The sequence below is a fragment of the Pteropus vampyrus genome, unplaced genomic scaffold (assembly GCF_000151845.1).
Source record: "Pteropus vampyrus isolate Shadow unplaced genomic scaffold, Pvam_2.0 Scaffold9, whole genome shotgun sequence".
Lineage (NCBI taxonomy): Eukaryota > Metazoa > Chordata > Mammalia > Chiroptera > Pteropodidae > Pteropus > Pteropus vampyrus.
In genome coordinates, this window is record NW_011888790.1 from 12,810,832 (window position 1) to 12,832,018 (window position 21,187).

The 21,187-nt window shown below is 31.3% G+C and overlaps 1 protein-coding gene across 7 annotated transcripts in view; it reads right to left on the reverse strand.

Annotated features, from left to right (window-relative positions):
• Positions 1 to 2,270: 2,270 nt before the first annotated feature.
• Positions 2,271 to 21,187, reverse strand: part of PPP1R12A (protein phosphatase 1 regulatory subunit 12A) — a 130,776-nt gene continuing 111,859 nt past the window's right edge. For 4 of the 7 annotated variants that reach the window (XM_023521123.1, XM_023521122.1, XM_023521127.1 and 1 more), the window contains 7 exons: positions 20,526 to 20,570; positions 16,977 to 16,993; positions 15,769 to 15,904; positions 14,053 to 14,157; positions 9,984 to 10,031; positions 6,973 to 7,023; positions 2,271 to 4,466 (listed from right to left, as the gene is read on the reverse strand). In XM_023521123.1, coding sequence (XP_023376891.1) covers positions 4,380 to 4,466; positions 6,973 to 7,023; positions 9,984 to 10,031; positions 14,053 to 14,157; positions 15,769 to 15,904; positions 16,977 to 16,993; positions 20,526 to 20,570 — 489 coding nt within the window. In that variant the 3' untranslated portion in view covers positions 2,271 to 4,379. The remainder of the gene's footprint in view (positions 4,467 to 6,972; positions 7,024 to 9,983; positions 10,032 to 14,052; positions 14,158 to 15,768; positions 15,905 to 16,976; positions 16,994 to 20,525; positions 20,571 to 21,187) is intronic. The other 3 variants (XM_011374764.2, XM_023521134.1, XM_011374747.2) reach the window with 1 other exon arrangement.

The following is a 21,187-nucleotide window of genomic DNA, read 5'->3' on the forward strand; positions in this document are numbered from 1 at the left end:
AGGGGTATACTTTTTCCTTCTTCCCAGTGGTTGAAGGATGTCAACTGAAAAGTACCTCTTGTATCTTCCCCACTTACTGATCTCAGTGTAAAAAAAATTAGCGTTTGTTAACTGTGTAAATTATTCCAACATTTTGCTTTAATATATTTTAAGAAGAAACAGTACTATTAAGTTTTTTAACACTACAAGATTCTTTGGAATTACCAGTTATCAACATTTATCAAATGGTCCCAGAAAAAAATTATGTTGAAAAAGTAAATTAGTACTTTTAAAGTCACAAATTAATTTTTCAAAGCAATAATAATTGCATTTGAGCATCTATCCCCTAAGCTCCATCCACTAAGCTCCAAGAACTATTCAAGGCATTTTATACAGATGTCATTTACCGGAAGAAATTAAGCATGAATGGTTATGTAATTTGAGCAAGCAATATCACATTTATAAAGTGGTGAAGCTGAGATTTACATCTAAATCTGTCTGAATCCAAAGCTCTTCCCAACATGTCAACTGTTAAAAAAATCAGCAATCCAGAGATTTTGCAAAGGTACTCTATGGATCCCACAAAATTGTGATCCAAATTTTGTTTGCTAAAATGCTCTTAAAACTTGTAAAAACAATACACTTTGACATATCCACAATTATAGAAGAATGGAGTACACTAATGTACTATTTAGACTGCCAAGTTATCTCATTTTTATGTGGAGCTTCTCCTGCACTGTACTTGCTTAAAGCAAGTGAAGATAAGGTGCATCTGCTCAGCAGTGCTCTGGCCCTAAGAATTATACAGTAACAAGTGAGGGAGTCTTACTGTTGTCTTACAGAGGCCTATTTTAAGTGCTTTCTTTTGGGTGAGGTCATATCTGTGAGTTAACAAAATGACAATAACATAGTTATTTATGTTACCTTATTATAGAACCTTAAACTTCTGATGCCTATGTTTTTATTTGAAATTTATTACTTTGTTATCTAATCATTTAGTAGGCATGGATCAGCAATATGACACTTTATGCCACCTGCTTCAGAGAAAAAACACTATTTACATAGCAATTAACCCAAAAGAACCTTTGCAAATTAAAGTCAAGAAATGTAGTTATTTATATATATAATAAAATAGGAAAATAAATATTTCATTCTAAACCCAATCCTTTCGGACAGCAACTCTCAAGCGTATATTATCTCTGTTGAACATGCATGCCCAAGACACAAGGACATCACAGAAAAGACTGCTTATCAGCCATCTTTCATATTTGGAATCAAACGTTTTCATTTGCAAGATATGACTAATGGATCGTTTATAACTGTTATGAGTTTGCTCTGTGTTCTGCTTATGACAAAGTAAAGGACAACCAACAAGGCTATTATATCCTATGGAAAATACGTGGCTCTAGTTTGGAGAAAACTAGTTTGGATATTTTCTTTTTACAACAGATGCAATGTTGACATTGGGAGTTAAAACTTTCAGATTAGGTAAGAAAGACTAAGTGGTAATAAACCTTTAAGCAAGATAATAAAGTAGCCTAATGGATTAATGACTATCTACTTTACTTTTTATAGGAATCTCTTCTAGACAGTTCTGTAACTGCCTTTAATTCGGCTTTAAAGTATTTGCATGTGAAATTCTTTTTTTATAGAGGGTAAACAATAGTAATATCTATTGTTCTGTGATCAAGTACAAGGCAAGTAATGGGTAGTAGAAAGAAGAGAATTTAGTTATTGCATGAATTTAAACACAGTGCTGGATCAAAGTCCCCAACAGAAAGTGCCTCTTATCTAGTTACAGTGTTAGTAGATGGGGTTGAACCTTGGACAAATCTAGGTTGGAAATGACCTAATATTTTACATTTCAATGGAATATTATCTTTATATGTATCCCCAAGCCTGGGTTTGCAGCTAAGAAAAAGCACAGGTTTAATTTGGAAACCATCGAATGTTTATGCAAATGAATCTTGCACTACAAAGCTACTATCTTGAAACTCACTGTTAGCATTATTTTTTACCCACTTATCATAAAAAAACTAGTTCTCAGATTCTGCACACAGACAGCTTTATGTAAAATATATAAACATTTGTCCAAGTTGGTACACAGATTGCATAAATATGGCAATTAAGATTGCATTTACAGATGTGCATGTACAATGTTGTGCAAATTATCACAATATTACAATTTCAAAAATTATTCAAATTGGAATCAAAGTAAAGCAATTAGTGAAAAAATACCCATGCAGAATTTAAATATCTCAGAACAAAATTTAAAATGTCTTCAGTAAAAGTTCACACATTTAAAATAGTTTTATTCATTTTATTTGTATATGTCAAAATACATTTTTATTTCCAAAATAGTGGGTTTTGCAACTAGTTTCATGCAGAAACAAGGTCTGCTCAATACTACCAATAAAATCAATATAGCACAGTAGCTGTTCAGTTTTAGATACAAAGAATAAATAACCTAAATACAAAACACTAAAATATTAGAAACATGTATTTAATCATTCTTCACAGGCATCCGAACTTCACAAGTATAATCCTCAGCATGCCTAACTGTTGTGCAACCAGAACATGTTGCAGTCACTCAAACCGATCAATTATCTGTATATTTTTTGTCCACGTAAGACCATGGAAATTCTCTATATTCAGACCCACCATTCATACAGTTCAAATATAACCAAAAATAAAATTCCCACCACTATCCTTGTACCTTTAAAAATCAAGAATCCTGAGCTTGGTAGTAAGAGCATAACCTTATATCGTCATAAAACCAATCGAAAGAGAGGACTTGAAATCCTGCTTACCAAAACACCTTTTCCCAACCCCAAAGTAATCTAAAATAGGCAGTAGAACACAATGACCTTTTAAAATGAAGGGGTACAAATTCACATTTAATATAGTATACAATACAATCAATAATACAATTAGCTACTATAAGCTTTACAATGTACAATTTATTCAAATGGCTGAACTGTTCAGTGGTTAAGGAGACAGTTATGTGCCAGAAAGATGTAATATTTTTTGCACGGTTTAATGAAAATATAAAAGCTATTTGTCCAAATAAAAGCCATCTTCACTATGTACTTGGTTTTACTTTTTTTTTTTTTTTTTTTTAAAAAGGCCACTGAAATGTATAAAATGGTCTGAACATGATGGTGGTATTAAAGTCAATGCCTCTTCACATGGCAATAACAGTGCATTTAACATTAATTCACGGGTTAAGTCTGAAAATGATTTCATAGCATCACTTTGGCTAGCACAACAGTTTTAGACAGCACTCAGATAAATATAGGTACGTGAAATGTGAAGCAATTTTCTTATGCAACTTTAATTATAGTTGAATACTATCAAATGAAAACTGAAAATAAAAGCACTTTACAGTAGAAAACTTTTATAAAGATAGGGCTCCACATAATGTGTTACTTTTAAAGTCTTTATATCACATTGTTAGCAAATTTTGTTTTTAACACTATTATGGAGTAGCCTACTTTCCATTAACAGACATTTGAAATAAGAAAATAGTCAAGCATGCCATGTGGTGGTTTAAAAATCAAAACAATACACTTATTTATATATACAGCATCACTCAGTACCTGCTAAAATGAATGTGAAGATTATAGAGTCTAACTTCTTATACTACAATAGTAAAAAACAAACAAAAACAAAAAAGTGACAAATGAAGGCAGAAAGTAGGACTTAAAAGAACCTAATCTCAATTGACTTTAAAGCATTCATATAAGAAATAAATGCATATTGCACAAACAGTGAAAGCAAATGTTCCACCAAGCAATTCAGTTCCAGGTGGGAGACAACACAGCATTAGACTAATACACGACAATGACCTCAGAAGACCAAGTGTTTTTTTATGTAAATGAGAAAGCTGTGAAAACATAGAAGAATCTGCCACATGAAGAGTTAGAAGGAAAAACATACAAACCCAAACTTAGATGTAAAGCAAAAAAAATTTTAAATATCGAAAAACTGGAAAATGTGGCACATCAAAAAATGTTGAATAACTGTCTTCTGTGAGAGCTGAAAGTTTCTGTTGACACAAAAGTATTTATGTACAACTAAGGCTTACGGGTTAAATATCTGAGGCATATCTGGCCTTGAACACTTTCCTCATATGCTGGAGCTGTAAACAAGTTTTCTCAGTCATTAAAAAAAAAAAATCTTCTTCAGCAGCTGCATTAACATGAAACAATGGTCTTGATACTAGGGGGGGAAAAACCCAGAAAATTAAACAAAACAAAACTCCTAGATAAGAGGGCATTTGGCAGGATATCCGAAAATGACAGTCTCCAAGGATTCTTCCCACGTTTCCAGTGACTGTCAATTATGGTCCACTGGGTTACTAATATGTGCAATTCCATTACTTGCTGCCTTTTTTTTTTTTATTTGGAAAGTTTGCTTATAACTCTGATCAAGGCCCCGTTTTCATCCTTTAGCCTCTGGTTGTCTGCTTTCAGGTCTGGTAACATCTATAGGTGAAAAATAAAGAAAAAGTTTTGCTTCAATAAAAAGATAAAATATTTACTCTTAATAAATGTTATATTTTCACCACAAGACACATGAAAAAGCTTTGTCGGTTATATATATTTCTAGTGGCTAAAACATATATCAGGAAGAAAGGATGCCCCCCCCCCCAATTTAAAGCTAATTAGTTTAATAAATGATGGAATGAAAGGTTTATTCTCCCAAAGTTATCAACTGAAATGTACTAAATCACTTGATATTATGACTTATAAGCACACCATATTAGAACAGCCAAGAAAATGAAGCCTGTTTTGTTAGGATAAAAGAGAGCTTAAAGGGAGCTCCTTTATGAGTTCCTGTCAGTAGCTAAACCAAGGCCTTTGCTTTATGTCAGACCTCAAACCATAATACTTACATAATTTCACAAAAAAATTGGTCTATTTGGGGAAATTCTGAGGGAGTTAGACTTGTTCTAAATTATTAATATTCCTTAAAGGATTCACCTACAGTATTAAATTTAAGTGCCTAGTACAATGTCTGATCCAATAATAGGCGCTCATTAAGTGGTAATGAAGCAATTATTACTATTAGAATAAATAATTTATAAGCCAAAGTAATAAGGCTGTATTTACGAAAATATTCAAGCACAGAGAAAATAATCGGTATTTGGAGCTAACAGAAAAACACACCCTCACATCCTCAAAACAAAGCAAATTAATTTTCTGTTTTACAGATGAACTGAAAGAGAGGGTAAAAATGTTCTAAGTTAACTGGATTTTCCACTAAGAATAATTTAAATTACATATGCTCTGCCAGATTTGCTAGGAAATGAAATAGCTAATTTTGGACATTAAAATTTACTTTCCAAATATTTAGTCCTCTTCTTTAGCTTTCAAAATGTACTAAATTATCAAATTAAATAAAAACAAAACTTCTACTTTTAAAACTACTTCTTAAGCAAAATATTTATAAAGAGTCTAATTTTATGTAGATCCAAAGAACTATTACCTGTGTTCAGACTGTATGGACACAAAATACACTAATCTAAAGTTTATGTATTAAGATACTTCTGTAAGAGAACTAAGTGAATATTAAGATGGCTCTGACTAAAAATGACATTATTTTGAAAAACAGGTAACATGCTTAATCTTCAGCTTCAACGTTTATTATATGCAAAATACATTTTATATTATTTATGCTCCACTTTCTTTCTAGTAAAGAATTTAAAATATAATAGCCATACTTTTAAGCCCTAAAATGTTTGTAGAGCCAAAAAATGTATACAAGCTTTGCAAAAGTACTGACAAGTCTTTTATTTAAATTCCTAAATCATTTCCTAATTTTTTGTAGTTTATCAGTCTCATTATACAATTAGTGACACTTTCTAACATTCTGAGAAGCCATGCATAATTAAAGTTATATGATAAGCTCCAGACAAAATGGCATTAATTTGTAAAAGTGAACTCAAGACACGCTTACTAATACAAAAACACCTGCCTGGCTCTACCAGGAAGAAATGATGAAACTATAAATTATAGGTTCACAGACTGCAGTTTCCTACAGAACCCTGAGCGCTTGGCTACCACTCTTGTCAAGGCCCTATTCTCAGTCAGCAGTCGTTCATTTAACTCTCTCAGAGTTTGCACTTGCTTTATTTGGTGCAGGTTCTGCAGGAATCAGAACATAGAGAAATAGAAAATAAAAAATAAGAAAATGAAAAAGAGTACAATAAAAATATAAAGAAGCACAGATAACAAATATAAGAAAAAAATTAAATCTTAAAAGAATATTCCATGAGATTTACAAAAGTAAACAGGGTAGTCCCAAAATTCCCTATCAGAGAAAACATAAACAAAATCCAAAAAAATCTGTCTCCAAAGCCAGTCAATAACAATGTTCGAATAAGTAACCAAATAATTCAATAACAAAACATTTAAATCTCAAAATTCTAATTTTAAGGACACGATTTCCTATGCATTAGTTCCTTAATTCATAATTTGACAGATACTTCATGCAAGACAATGTGATAAGGGTTAATCAATTAACAATGCTATTTTTTTTCCTGCAAAGGATGTTCCTCCCAACATTCAAAAGAAATAGGTATTTTCACAGGTAATGTACAGTGTGATAAAATACAGCTCTGCCTGTCTACTACTCCTACGTCCTCTATTTTCCAAGGAGAATATTTTTATATTGATCTTTTTTCATGATTCATTCTCCAAAAAAAACAGTGTTATGTGGGATGTAAAGAATAAAAAATTCCAAATCTTACGGTTTTTATTGTCTAATCTGTTCTATACCTGAACATCAAAAGTGTCATAAAAATTAACATAAGATTTGAGTTTTAAATACTCTCCCAGCCCTGGATTTAGGAGGAAAGAGAAGCACAGATATAGATAAATCACAAATTGCACAAACAGCTTTGAGAACAATTAATGTAATCATAACATCTATAACAGTACTGTAAGATGTGAGTTCATAAACAGCACTATCTCTCATAGGTTTACTTACTTTGAGCTCTTCTTCCATTTCAGATATTCTTCTTTCTAGAGCTCTTCGTTCCTAGATCAATTTAAGGTACCAATATTAATTATATAATTATTATATTCTTAAATGTTCTTCTAAATTGTGAAACAGTGCCATTTTAGGATTAAAAATCAAATCAGGAGCAGTGTAGAAAAGGATGTGATGCCAGTGATATGTAAAGAGCTTTCCAAAATTTGAGAAAAAAAATATAAAGATCATTATTTCCAACATTTTCTATAAGCTCTTTCTTTAAAGCTTTGACTTCGTGATGAGACATTACATAACATATTTAAACTATTTTTTTTTTTTGTTCACATAAAACTTAAGGATAGAATAAACCAACACTGTAGACTGAGGATTGTAGAGAAAAGAAAAAAAAACACACAAAGATGCAATTATTCTAGTGATAGAAGCAGAAAAGCAAGACGCAAACATGCCTAAAAGATATGTACTTTAAAATTTCAATACGACTTAAAACAAGTTCATCTTTTCTATCTACAATGTTTACTAGCCATTACTTATCCAAATATTTAGGTTGATACTGTGTAGCATTAATGCAGTGAATCTAATGAAGAAACAAATGCAGTGTATATTTTATTTTAAACCACCTTACTTCGAAGAGTGTCAGGCAAAGGCAACATACATCATTGCAGTGCACTGTTTTATTTTCCTTTGAGTAATAAGCATTCTAGGGTGTTATGCAAAAAGCAAGCAGCAGTAATTAATGTGCTGTAAAACTTTGGTTAGGTCATACCGCCCAGAAGATACTGACTCTTGCCGGTCACCTTTCAGATACAAACCATTTAAATTTAGTTTAATCACACTGAAACTATTTCCAAGACATTCTTTCCCAGATTAATAATTAATGTTCATATTTAGTAAAGCAGTACTTTTACTATAAATGTTAATGTCTTTAGAGTATGTGATTTAAAAAAAAATATGGAATCCTAATAATCATCTTATAAGTACCATGTTATTCTATTATCAGCATGTTTCAACATTATTACAGACAAAAATGTTATTTTCTATAAACAGAACTTTCTCCTAGTTAATTATATAGCAAAATTATTAATCATTTTATTAAAAATGACAAATTCATAAAAACCACTGCACTTCTCAAAATAGTATGGCATTAGTGTCATATTTAATCCTCATAACTGTGAAATATCAAAAATAACACATTTTATCCCACTGACAGGTAACTGTCCCATCATCTTCAATTTTATTAGGTGCTTTCAAGATTTTTAACTACTTAGTGATAAAGCAACACAAGGATACTACCAAACTGCCTGGTTGCTGACTTGACAACTGTAAAGTTGCAACTTCTTATGTTTAACAGATAAACTTTTTAACGTTAAAGAATATGGTTAAGAGAAAATGCATGTAAAGGTGCAAGCAATTTCTTACGTATGACAAACTTATTAACACTAAAAAATATGGTTAAGAGAAAAGCATGTAAAGTGCTTAGCCCGGTACCTGTCTGGTAAGAGTATTGAATAAATGTTAGCAGTTATCATTAATACTATGATTAACAATGTATGTTAAATTGAGAGTGGATTAGGTACTTTGTAATTTATCTGCATTTGACAGAAAAAAGAGAAGGTCAGGTAAGAATGTCAGAATACAAAAACATGTATCGTGTGTGCTGAAGCCTAGATAAAATGGGACAGACATCAAAATGTCAGTTACCTCTCATGATGGGATTCCAGATGATTGTATTCTTTTGCTAAAATTTTTGTAATAAACATATACTGTTTTCACAAGAAGAATTAAATATTCTTAAAAATGTGACTGCCTCAAAAATGAGTATTTTGATTAACTATATAGTCTGTATCTATGTCTTTCATCTCAATCATTAGTATGGATAGAGGAATAATTTTTACTGTTTCTGCATATCTGAGATATAAAATTCAGTAAGTTATACTGTGAAAGGATATAATAATCACTATTAAATTTTATAAAATAAGCGAGTCTAAATTTTTAGTAATTATTAATTATACAACAGCTTTTTCAATGGCCAAGAATAATTTTTAAAACTTGTCAAAATCATAAGGTACAACTTGCTAAATGAAACAGGCATTAACAGACTGTATTTGTTTATTTACATGCTCTATTTTTTTTTTATCATTTATCTCTTTTTTTGTCAGAAGAGTAAATTGGCTGTTTTTTAAAATAGAATAGAAGAAAGTGCTTTTATATCATGTCTCAGGATTATTTATTCTTTGATCTAGAAATCATAGCTGCCCAGGATGTAATTTCTTCTCTGGTTGAAACCTTGCCCATCTAGCCACTGCTTACTTGCATGCAGATACTCTTTTGAGTACTTCTTTAACTTTTGATCATTTATACATTTTCAACTGCTCAGACTAAACTTGTAGAGTTATTCCTATGGCCCTGAGCAATAACAATAATAAACGAAGAGAAAAACAAGTGAATATATCATAGCAGATAAAAAGTTGTAGAGAGACATGAAATGGTAAAAGGATTTTCTTGTAATCAACTTTTTTGGTTTAAAATAGTCTAAGTTAAATATTTAAACTCAAAATTAAATTATTATTAAATTAACTTAAAAAAGAATTCGAAAATTTGAAACTTTAAAAACTATTTCAAGAATGGAAGTATTTTAATTTTGCAAAGAATTAAACTAAATGTATATATGATTAAAATGTTTTAAGCATATCACCACAGAAAATCAAAGAGATAAAAGGCATTTCAAAAATATCAGTCACTATCACAATGTGTATATTTCAGAATCAAGGCAAGATATTTTTTAATCCATTAAAAGAATAATATGGTAAAGTAAGTCTTACTTAACAAGGCAATTTCACATCTAGATAGATCCCATAGAAGCTAAGCTAGAAAACATTCTAATTAAATTACTAAGTATTAATTTAAACTAAAACTACCATCCATAAAAACTAAGAAAAACCTACCATTACTTACACAGAACAATAAAGGTAAACAATGATTTGTTATTCAATAAGATGGACACTTACCCTTTTTTCCATTTCCAATTGTGACCTATCAGCAAATCTTTCTTGTCTCTGTAAGAAAGTAAGAAAGATATAAGAGATATAAGTACAATAGAAATGGGGGGGGCCCATAGTAACTCTCTTCGAGTGGTGTTCAAAGAAATCACACCACTCAAGTAGAGTAATACACAGGTGTGAGTAAAGAAAAGAGAAAACAGGGTTTGTACTGAAATAATAAAGAGTTAAATACTTAGAAATAGAATGGTCACAGCTCTCACAGTGTACGTATCACTTTTCCTCAGGTCTTTACATAGTTTTGCTAGGGGTAAGGATGGGTGAATACTGTGGAACAAATCCCAGAACACCCTAGTTTTCCCTCCTATACTCAAGCTCTTTCCTTTCCTAGACCACCAGGTGGAGTGGCTAATATGAAATGTGATTATGACCAGGTTGAGTTACTCTGTATCCATGCAGGCAGACCAATAAATCTCTCTGTCTCTGTCTCTCTCTTTGCTTTTTCATTCATCCATGCCCCAGAATTGAGAAGAAGGTTCTACCTACTGGCACTTGTAAGAAATCCAAGTTATGTAGCTTTTCTTCTTCTGGTGAGTTCAAGTCTCTTATTTTCTCTTGCTTCTTGTACAATGCAACCGACTCAAAGTAAATAAGATGTTGACATTTGGAAGAAGACCCTTGGGCTCTTAAGCCACATGTTGCACCAAATACCAGAGAGCTCTGCATCTGGATGTTGTGCACAGGCTCAGTTAAAAACAAGTGGTATCTTAGTCATTAACACTGAACCTTTCTTTGGGATTCCTGGTCAATTTGCTGAAAATGAATTCATCACATGACTCATTCCCCAAAAGCCAATTTGCTGAATAACCAATTTACCGAAAATGGTTTTTGACAACTTTAATAAGAGTTGCTCTTTTATGACTATTAACTGCCAAATATGCTTAAAGAAATGTTTTTTTCATTATCGACTAAGCACAACTTCACTGTTTAATGTGGCAATTTATAAAACATTTCTTTATATAATTTTCTCTTCTGTCAACCATTTAGACATTCATGTTTTAGTATCATTAGGACTTGTAACCAAGTTAACTTTTAATCCTGTTTCCACAATTTCTTTTTTATGGTTATGGTATATAAAATTTAAAGATCTAATCATGGCCAAGTATCCTCACTTTTTTCCTGTTGTTTTAAATGGTTTTGTCTTTGTGCTTACTCTTTCTGAAAAAATAAAAGTTGATGTATTTCAGTTGCTTATTGTTATAAATGAAATTAGAAATTTGTAATATGATGAGACTTTCAGTTAATTCTGATTTCTTTTTGATGTTTTTAAATTTAAATCTATATTTTAACTGCTAGAAAAGTAAAACAAAGGCTAGTATACTACTTGAGGGTATATAAATGAATCCTAAAAACACTTAAAAGACTAAAAAGTTTTAAAATTACATTCAAAAGCACATGAAAGAAATCAGAAATAGCTGGGACAATGCCATCACATATAAGTTAAATAAATTTTATATAAAAAATTGGTATTTTATTAGAGATTTTATTCCATATGGGAACATTTTAGCAAATTTATAATAAACCTACCAATTTCTTAATTTAAAAATAATCAACTTTAATTAACATTTTTTGTAAATATTCTAGTTAAAACATGTTAAAAATCACAATCAGTAAATCTGGTGAATTAACATGTGACAAAAATAATCAGTCATCAAACCAGTTTCTGGTAAATTAGCCTATTTCTCTCCCTTGAAGACTACACATGGAGAAAGGTAGGAATCAAGGATTCTAGAGTCACTTGGCTAAATACTATCAAGTACACCTAAACTTCAAGATTAATTCTTAGTAGGATGATAGTTCCCTTGGAAAAATTCCATGCAACTATCAAAATTCCCTCATCTATGCACATTCATGAATAGTTATGGAAGCAATGCTTTAAAAAAAACCCCAAGTGAAAGACTCTCAGTAGACTAAATGCACAAGATAGTCTTAAGTTGAACAAAAAGTTTAATGTTTATAGGTTTTATTTTTATGTGTACCCTAAATTTTTAAAATAACATTTACATAGTTTTTCCAATTAAGATATTAACTTTGAATATTTACTCAATCTCTTATATTATTACCTTTCCCATAATTAATTCAGTACATTGGGCATGATTATTCAATGTCTGTGAAGGCAGAAACTGTCGTATTTTTTAATCTAGTCATTTGTTTCTCTGGCTACAGTTGATAGATCAGAAATTTGTTTATGACCCAAAGGCAGCTTGCTATAAGTTATTCAGGGTTCCATGAAATGGTCACTAACAGGACTGTACCATGCTTATAATTAATTGGCTAATTCTATCAGTTCTCCTCTCTTGTACAGATTATATGAGAGACAGGAAGAATTGGATGACAACAGTTTAGGCAGAAGAGCAAAGAAAAACAGAGAAGGCAGTAAGTAGTGGAAACAATTAGCCGACGATTAGCCACGTCGCCATTATGACAGGACACTAGAGAGCAATGGACATTTGTATTTAGAAAACATTATTATCAAATCTCTAGAGCTAAAGCTATTTTCAGAGACCTAGTTATAATATTTTTATGTGTGGAGGGTCACTAAGCTACTAACGCAACCTGAAGGATGATGACATTCCAGTTTACCATGAAGCCTTGGGATAAGCCAGCAAGTTTTAACATGAATGACATTCCCAGTTTTTGTGACATCTCACTATGAAATGTGTTCTTGTTCTTCTTTGTGTATCTTTTTATTTCCATTTTTAAAATTAAATTTATTGGAGTGACGTTGGTTAACATTATGAATTTCAAGTGTACAATTCTATAATACATCATCTGTATATTGCATTGTGCGCTCACCACCCCAAGTCTAGTCTCCTTCCATCAGCATATATTTGACCTCCTTTACCCTCTCCCGCCTCACTACCCTTCTCCTCTGGTAACCACCATACTATTACTTGTATCTATGAGTTTGTTCTGTTCGTTCTGTGTATCTTTACAAGTAAACTCTCATTAACTAATAAAATCTGAAGAGACTTCATAATCTCAAAAGGTTAGCCTGACCCCAGGAATTTTAGTACAGCTTCCACTGTGCATAGACAATTGCTTCACAACATAATAGTGGTTAACAACAACAAAAAGGGACCTGATAACAACTATAAGTTCAACGTAGAAAAGTATGCAGTATCATTTCTAGACCTGGAGATGACATTTTAGATCAGTGCCTTCGAACTGGATTCCAAGAGCTGTACTGCAGAAATGTGTTTATGCTAAAAGGTCATGTGCTAAATTTAAACAAGCTTGTTTTCTTAAAAATTGTAAGACTCTTAGAGCCTTTAACATATAAACAGATCCTATGAAACCTCCGAGATGTAGAATATATAGTATTTCCAAAGTTTCTTAGATCGCAAAGTAGGGTTTTTTGTTTTTTTGGTTTTTTTGATATGGACGCAGGAGGAAAAGGAGGCGGGAATGTGCCTATTACTGTCTCCCAGAACTAGTGTTCCATGGAAAAAGAGCTTGGGAAACAATTCCTAGATCATACACATCCTGGATCAAATGTACAAGGTGACTGAGTTCTATTTTGCTATCCCAATTTTCTTGTCTAAAATTATCACCTCTAAGCTGTTGCACTGAAGGTAAAAGTAGTGATGACTAAAATTATCTTTTTTACAGCATTACTATTATTAAATCACTTTTTTGAACAAGAAATATTCATAGTGAATAAAAATTATAAAGAAATTTTATAACTTTAAGAAGATTCTGTATAGATGCTTTTAATGCCTGTGACATTTGGTATGCTGGAAATAAGCATTTAAATCCTTCGTGTACCACAACATAGGTATTAAAAGGCTTAAAAAATACTTTGTCTTTCCACTGTGAGGCTATACTTCTATATTTTTAATTTACTTTAGGAAAAAGTTATCAGTAAACTGTGTTATCTTGTTTCCTTCTTACTAATAAGCTATCATCAGTAACCAAACTTATATTTAAAACACTAGAGAACATTTCAATGCAATCTTTTAGATAGAATAAATCACAGCCATTACCTTTAGAGTAACAAAGAGAAAAAGGTACAAACCTGGGTGGCCTTTTCCAACTGCAATTTAAGATCCGTCAGTTCCATATTTGTATCATGTAGCTGTGCTTTCAGCTTTTCATTTTCAGCTAGAATTTGTTCATAAAGCTATAAAAATAAAGGGAGAGGATCAAATTACTTTCTTGCTCTCTTAATATTTTAAGATTTCCTACTGATTTCTTTGCAGTATTAAAACAGATAATGTAATATATGGGTTACTAAAGGATACACTAAAAATATATTTTAATGCTTTTTGGTTGCAAGGCAGAAATTTTTGATTATGCAGGTGTTTGTTCCACATAAACTCTTAAAAATTAGTGCCAGTATTTAAAATTTAAATACTTCTCTGAAAAATCTGACTTTTCAGTTTCCATTAATAAAAGTTCAGTTATCTGATAAAGAGGGATCACATATCTGCAAGCAGCGATAGCTAGAGCTAAAGAGCCACTGTGATCTTCAATTATAGTCTGTGAACTTTTTTGCCTATCATTCCCTCTTGAATCTCTAACAGTAAGATGGAGTACCAATTGCATTAATAATTATACTTATATGTACTAAAGTTAAAAGGAAAGTGAAATATTTCTTGAACACTCATAACACCTGAATCTACTACTTCTTTTTCCCTCATCTCTACTACCACCACCATAGACGGCTATAATCAACTCTCATACAGACTATTCCAATACTAGAATTGTTCTCCTGACCTCCATCTAACCTGTTTTATGTACAGTAGCAAGAGTTAACTTTCCAAAATGACCACCTCATAATTTCCATATGCCAACCATTCCATTAACCACCTGTTTCATTACTTTATAAAATGTTATATAACTTTGTTGCACACGTTATAAAACTGTTAGAGCATAGATAACTTTCAATTTTTAAAGTATACATTCATTAGTATGATTGTATGATAATGTCTGTCTCTCTCACTACATGGAAGATGCCCATAAAAGCAAGGACAATATCTCCATTACCATTGCCCATGAGTGGAAGCTCACTCACTATTTAGTACAGTTCAGTGACTAAATCTTATTCATAATGTAAACTGACCCTCTACCTTCCTTCTATAGCTGATTGGGCTCGTAAGCAAGTGGATAATTCAAATAGCTGTCAAATACCTGGGGACATGTACAAATTCCACAAGTCTTTTTTTCTTCCAACAAACTTCATCAGGTTTATTCTAAGCTCACAATATGAAGAATCGTTAACAGTGAGAATCCTAGATTGTTCAGCTTCCGTTTCTCAGTCACTTCTGTCCTTAATCATTAACAGCAGCTGAGCTACCACAAGTTTTTCAGTTACCTAGAAAAAACTGTATTCTCCTAGGAAAAGCCATAATCTTTGGCTGCGTCCTATTAACAAATAAAAGTGTGTGTGTGCGCATGTGTGTGCATGTACACAACACGCGCGCACGCGCGCGCACACCCACAGACACAAACCTCTCTTTGCCTAAATGCCCCTTTTTAGCTCAATCATAGTATCACAGTACTGGTTTGAGACATCACATGTGAAATAAAGTCTTGGGTACTTTCCCCCTTTTTAAAAAAATCAACCAACAAAATAAACAGCTATTTATAGTCTACTTATCATTAATTCCTAAAGCAAAATTAAAGCAAGTTATTTTAAGATGCCGATTTCATTATGAGTTTCTAGGAATATCTCAACATGTATATTTAAACAGATTATTTTTAATTAAATATAACTAAATAACCCAAGTACCTTTTTAAAGTCAGTGGAGTCATCCTTTTCTAGCCTGCTACTGTAAGGTTTTCTTTCTTCTAAGTAACCATATGATCCAGAGCGACCCAGCAAGGAATCATACCGATCACTAGCTGATGTGGAACAGGTTTCATATCTTCAAAAGATGAGTTTAAGTCAAAATCTTTATTATGGGCTTTCACAACTTACATTAACATGCATCCTATTATATATTAACTTAATATTCCAAATAGTAACATTCTCCCTCCTCTGTTACCTAATTAACTTTTGTAATACATATAATAAATGGAAAGTTATTTTTAATATTACTCATTTCTATTACTTGAGGAAGAGATTCAATATTTCTGTATCTAAGTCAAAATTTATTTCGCAAAATGATAAATTATTTCAAAAATTTTAATTGTACTTTTTTTTCACATTTTAACATCTTTGAAATCAGAACATGACTTCAACTGATGGTGTATAATAGTTTAATTGATAGCTCTTTTTCTTAAGTCATATATAATTGTACTTTAAAATTAGTAACATTTTTTATTTGAACTGTAGTCTATCTAACTGCAGTGTATAGATAATAGGTTTCTCCTAAACAAGAAAAACATATCTCATTTGTAAATGTGAATTCTCTTCTTATCTGGTTCTAAATTTGGGTTTACCTTTTCTGATAAACGCTACTGCCTCTATATTTCAATTCAATAAATCATCAGTATTTAAAAATTTGTTCTTGATTTTATAAGGCGTTAGTTAACACTTATGGGTAAGAAATGGAACGGAGATTAGATTCAAGGATATTATAAAACATTTCTCAAAAGATCAACAATTTGAGCTAGGTAACACTTCCCAGTGTCTTCACTGGCTTTCTTTTATTTAAAGCAAAAAAGATTCTGAATACCTAATAAAATATCTGGTGGGTTTCATCAGCCTCTGATATTAATAATGAGATAGTCATTGCTGAAATAACTTAGGAAGCTTAGGAAAACAAGAAAATTTGTCTCTGTAGTAAAGATTTAATCTAAGTGACTTACTGTGACTACTGAACTAGAAGTACAGTCTTTGACAGAGAAAGTAATAACAGTTACTCGGTCATCTAAATATCGATAGATTTTTATTACTCAAAATATTTCATCAACTTACAAAATCCATAAAAATTTAGCACCATATTGTTAGAAAGGATAAAAATTAGAAGGTGGTCAGTAAGAGGTAAAACATACCTAGAAATAGAATCCGTCTGAAAAGAAAAACAAACATAGGCATACTAAATTTTTATGCTCTCATTAAAGTAATTTATTGATTAATCAGTATATTTAACATAACATCAATACTGTTTTCACACTATTTATCATCTATTTACTATATACTTTCAACTTTAATATGGTTATTCTTAGACATTCTAGAACACAGAGTCACTATATATTTTTACATTCACAATTCCATACAATTACATTTAGCAATTTAAGGTCATCTTTTGTGAATTCCTACAAGTGCCATCATACAGTATTTTTTAATTAAGAAAAAAAAATTGGAGACTAAGACACATATTCATTACTTATACCCATTCAACAGGAAAAAGTATTTACATTAAGAAATGTCAAGTTTACTATGTGACATCTCAAAGCAACTATTTTCATCATTTTATCTATTTTTGAGGCAACAGCATGAGACAAACAAATGAATACCTATGGTATTTTATATACAACAGTATACACACATTTTGTTTAAAATTTACTTTCTTGGAAATCCAGCTATACATACTCTAAAGTTTAGAAATTAGGGGAGAGAAAATTATGATTAATTTTCCTACACTAGTGGTATGCTGTATTAAAGTTCCAATAACTTTTCTTATCCAAGTGGTAAAATAATTAATAGGATAAAAATAGTCTCACTGGGGGTCAAAGTAGTTTTTTTTGGTGGTCATCTTTAGTTGTTTCTCTTTCTGTTGAAACAGTCACTGAATCAGTAATTTTCAGTAAAGTAACTCTTCAGAAATGGTGTGTTAAATTTCTGAATTTAGCTATTTGTATTTCCCATTTTATTTATCTTCGATTGCATTGTAAAATTATTTGGTTCCTTAGGGACTGTTTGAAGTCTAATTCAGACTAAAAATGTCTTACTAAAGTCTCTTTAAATTTCCTTTGCAAAACCAATTTTGCATGTTTCCTATTTTTTAATCTAGCTTTATTATTGACTTATTCTATAGTTTTATAAAAATTAACAATTTTTAGTTAAATTTTAATTTTCAAGATATTCAAATTCATAAACTACTAAATTAGTAGACCTTGAAAGTTCTCATCACAAGAAAAAAAACTGTAAAAAACTTTCCTAATATATACAAATATCGAATCATTATTTTGTACACCTGAAATTAATATAATGAAATATGTTAATTATATCTCAAAAAGGGAGCAGAAACAAAAGATATTCAAATTCAGGAAAATATCTATGCCTGAACTAAAATGTGTACATATCAAACAAAAACATCACAATCTCTTCTCATAGTTTGAACTTTAGTTCAGTGATTTAAAATTTAAGATAAATAAAAACTCTAAGCAGTCACAGAAATCACTCGAATTCTATTTCTTTGTCTTTAAAAATTATGGTGTTATTTAAAAAATATTTTTAAATTATGGTAAAAAATATGTAACAAAATTTAACATCTAAACCACTTTTGAGAGTAGAGTTCAGCAGTGTTAACTCCATTCACATTGTTGTGCAACAGATCTCTACAACTTTTCATCTTGCAAAACCGAAAGTCTACACCCACTGAATATCTCCATATAGCCTCCTCCTCCCAACCCCTGGTAACCACAACTCTACTGTTTCTATGAGTCTGAATACTTTAGATATCTCAGATAAGTGGAATCAAACAGTATGTGATTTTCGTGAACGGCTTATTTTACTTAGCATAATGTCCTTGCTCATTGTGTTTCAAAATGTCTTTTTTCAAGGTAAAAGTATTCTTTTAATTTTTCTGATTACAGTATCATAAGCTTATAATATAAAAAATTCCTCTATAATTCCCCATCCCTCCAATTCCCTAGATAACCACTGTTACCACTTTTTGTACACATAGCTATGTAAATACATATACTATCTATCCATGCAAATATATTTTATTTAATCGATTCCCTACCAATAGACATTAGGGTGTTTTCAATATTTTGCTTTAAGAACCATGCTGCTATGAATCTCTTATAGATTTATCTTTATATACCTCAGTCATTTACTTGGGAATAAATTTCTAGAAGTGGAATTGCTAAGCTAAAAGGCCTGAATGTTTTAGCAAAGCTTCTGATTTGTATTGCTAATCTCCAAAAGTATGAAATTATTATAGTTTCAAAATCTTATAGGAAAATGCCTACATTAATACTAACTATTCCAAATCTGGACATTATTAATCTTTGCCAATTTCACTTTTGTATTGTTATGTCTTTGGTTATTATTGAGATTAAATGCATTTTCAAGCTTATTGGACCTTTATATTTCTTCTTTTGTAAATGAACAAATTTTATGTATTACCTCATTTATTTTTTACTGTCTTAAATAGTACAAATACTAGTCTTTTAAATGTTATAAAAGAAAGCTAAGATTATTTACTTTTACTGAGCAAAAATGTGTCTCAATTTTAATAAGGGTATCTTCTATCACATTCTAGCTTAATATATTTAAATAATCAAATCTGTTAATCTTTTCTTTATAGTTTCTTGCTTTGGTGTCATACTTAAATTCTTGATTAATTACTAATGTCTTTTAGATGGTTTTACCACCCAGTGGCTTAATGAAAGCAAATCATAATAACCCACATGACGGAAGCACCATTTTTGAATAAACAATAATTCAAATTTCCTGTGATAAAATTTATCAATTTTCTTTTAACTTATATCCTGAAGGTAGACTGCTTGAGTTTCACATGCTGTTCAGAATTTTCAAGAACTTTTAGGTATCTGACAATTTACTTTTCTTTGAAGCAAAAAAGCACATGCCAGAAAATCACTTTTCAATGTGGTCAACTTAGATTCTATAAACTCAACAGCAGTTTTGTTATCAAACACACTTTTGAGGTAATAATAACACTATTTCAGAAAATGCACAGAAGAATTTTAATGCTCATACTTTTTCACATAAAAGTAAGGGCTACTGCTACACATTTTCAAGAGAGAGCAGCACAGTTGTTGGGTAGAAGCACTTTACTAGTCAACTGTAGAAGACAGACACTGTGGGTTAGTGTCTTAACTTCCTGGTGCAGCAGTCATTAGGTTTAGGTGAGATGGTATGTAGCCGCATTAGTAGCACAATGGCTGCAACACCTCGGTGGTGGGCCTTGTCTGACCTAAGCCAATTATAATCTCAGCCGTATGAGGTAAACCAGCCTGAGGATAAAGCTGACATAGAGGGTTGTGTAATATAACTGGAGTACAATAAATTCTTTGTTTAATCCAGTTTGAGTTGTTTTCTGTTACTTATAACTGAAAGAATACTAGCACAAAGCAAGATCTAAACAACTCTCTATTTAAAATGAACAAAAACTATTTAAATTGGCTGGTATTAAGAAAATTTTCTTCTTAGAAAACAATGTTCTACTCAACCTTAATGTATCTCATGTATAATTTTAACAGTAAAATTTAAACACAATGTATATCAATATGTTTCAAAGTCACAGCTCCACCCCCACCCCAGCCTCCTGGGATGCGGCATCTGTGTGTGATAAGGCAGTGAGAAGCATCAGTTGGGGATGGTTTACTAGTTCCCTCCCTCTTGTTTACCTGTCCATTATTTTTCTTTGAAAGATGAGACTTCATAGGGTACCACTGGGAAAGAAAGATGATGGACAGTTTATAGAATATTATAAACCAGAGACATAGGTACATTTGAAAAGTGTTGATGATTGCTAGGCAAAGGGTTTAAAAGTGACAAAGCTTTAGCCCTGCAAATAATTTACTTGTTGAAGTAATTAATTTCTCAATCTGTCTGGCCACCTAAAGATAAAATAAAAGTACCATTTGGGTCAAAACAGGCAAACCTGGCCCTAAAAGTAATATCCACAGTCACCTGGCACAGGTAACCAATGTCTGGTCACTTAGCATTATTACAGATCCTTGATGACTAAAGGATATATTAACTCTATTTAGGAACTCCAGTTCAAAATGAAGAAATGAGCAGAATGCCATTTCAGGCTATAAAGTACTGAGTCTATAAGATTAGAACTCACTCAATACTGAATTAGGGGGAAGCTAGTGGGACTTTTCACCATTTGCAAATACTGCAACTTTAAGTTTTGAAACTTGCCTTAGTTTCTTCATCAGTATTGAGGAGGGCGAAAAGAGCTCTTTTCAGAAGATTGTTGAAAAGATTAGATGTGTTAATGAATGTAAAAGTGTTTCAGAGACACTAAATTTCTAAACAAATATAAAGAAAATTAAAAAGG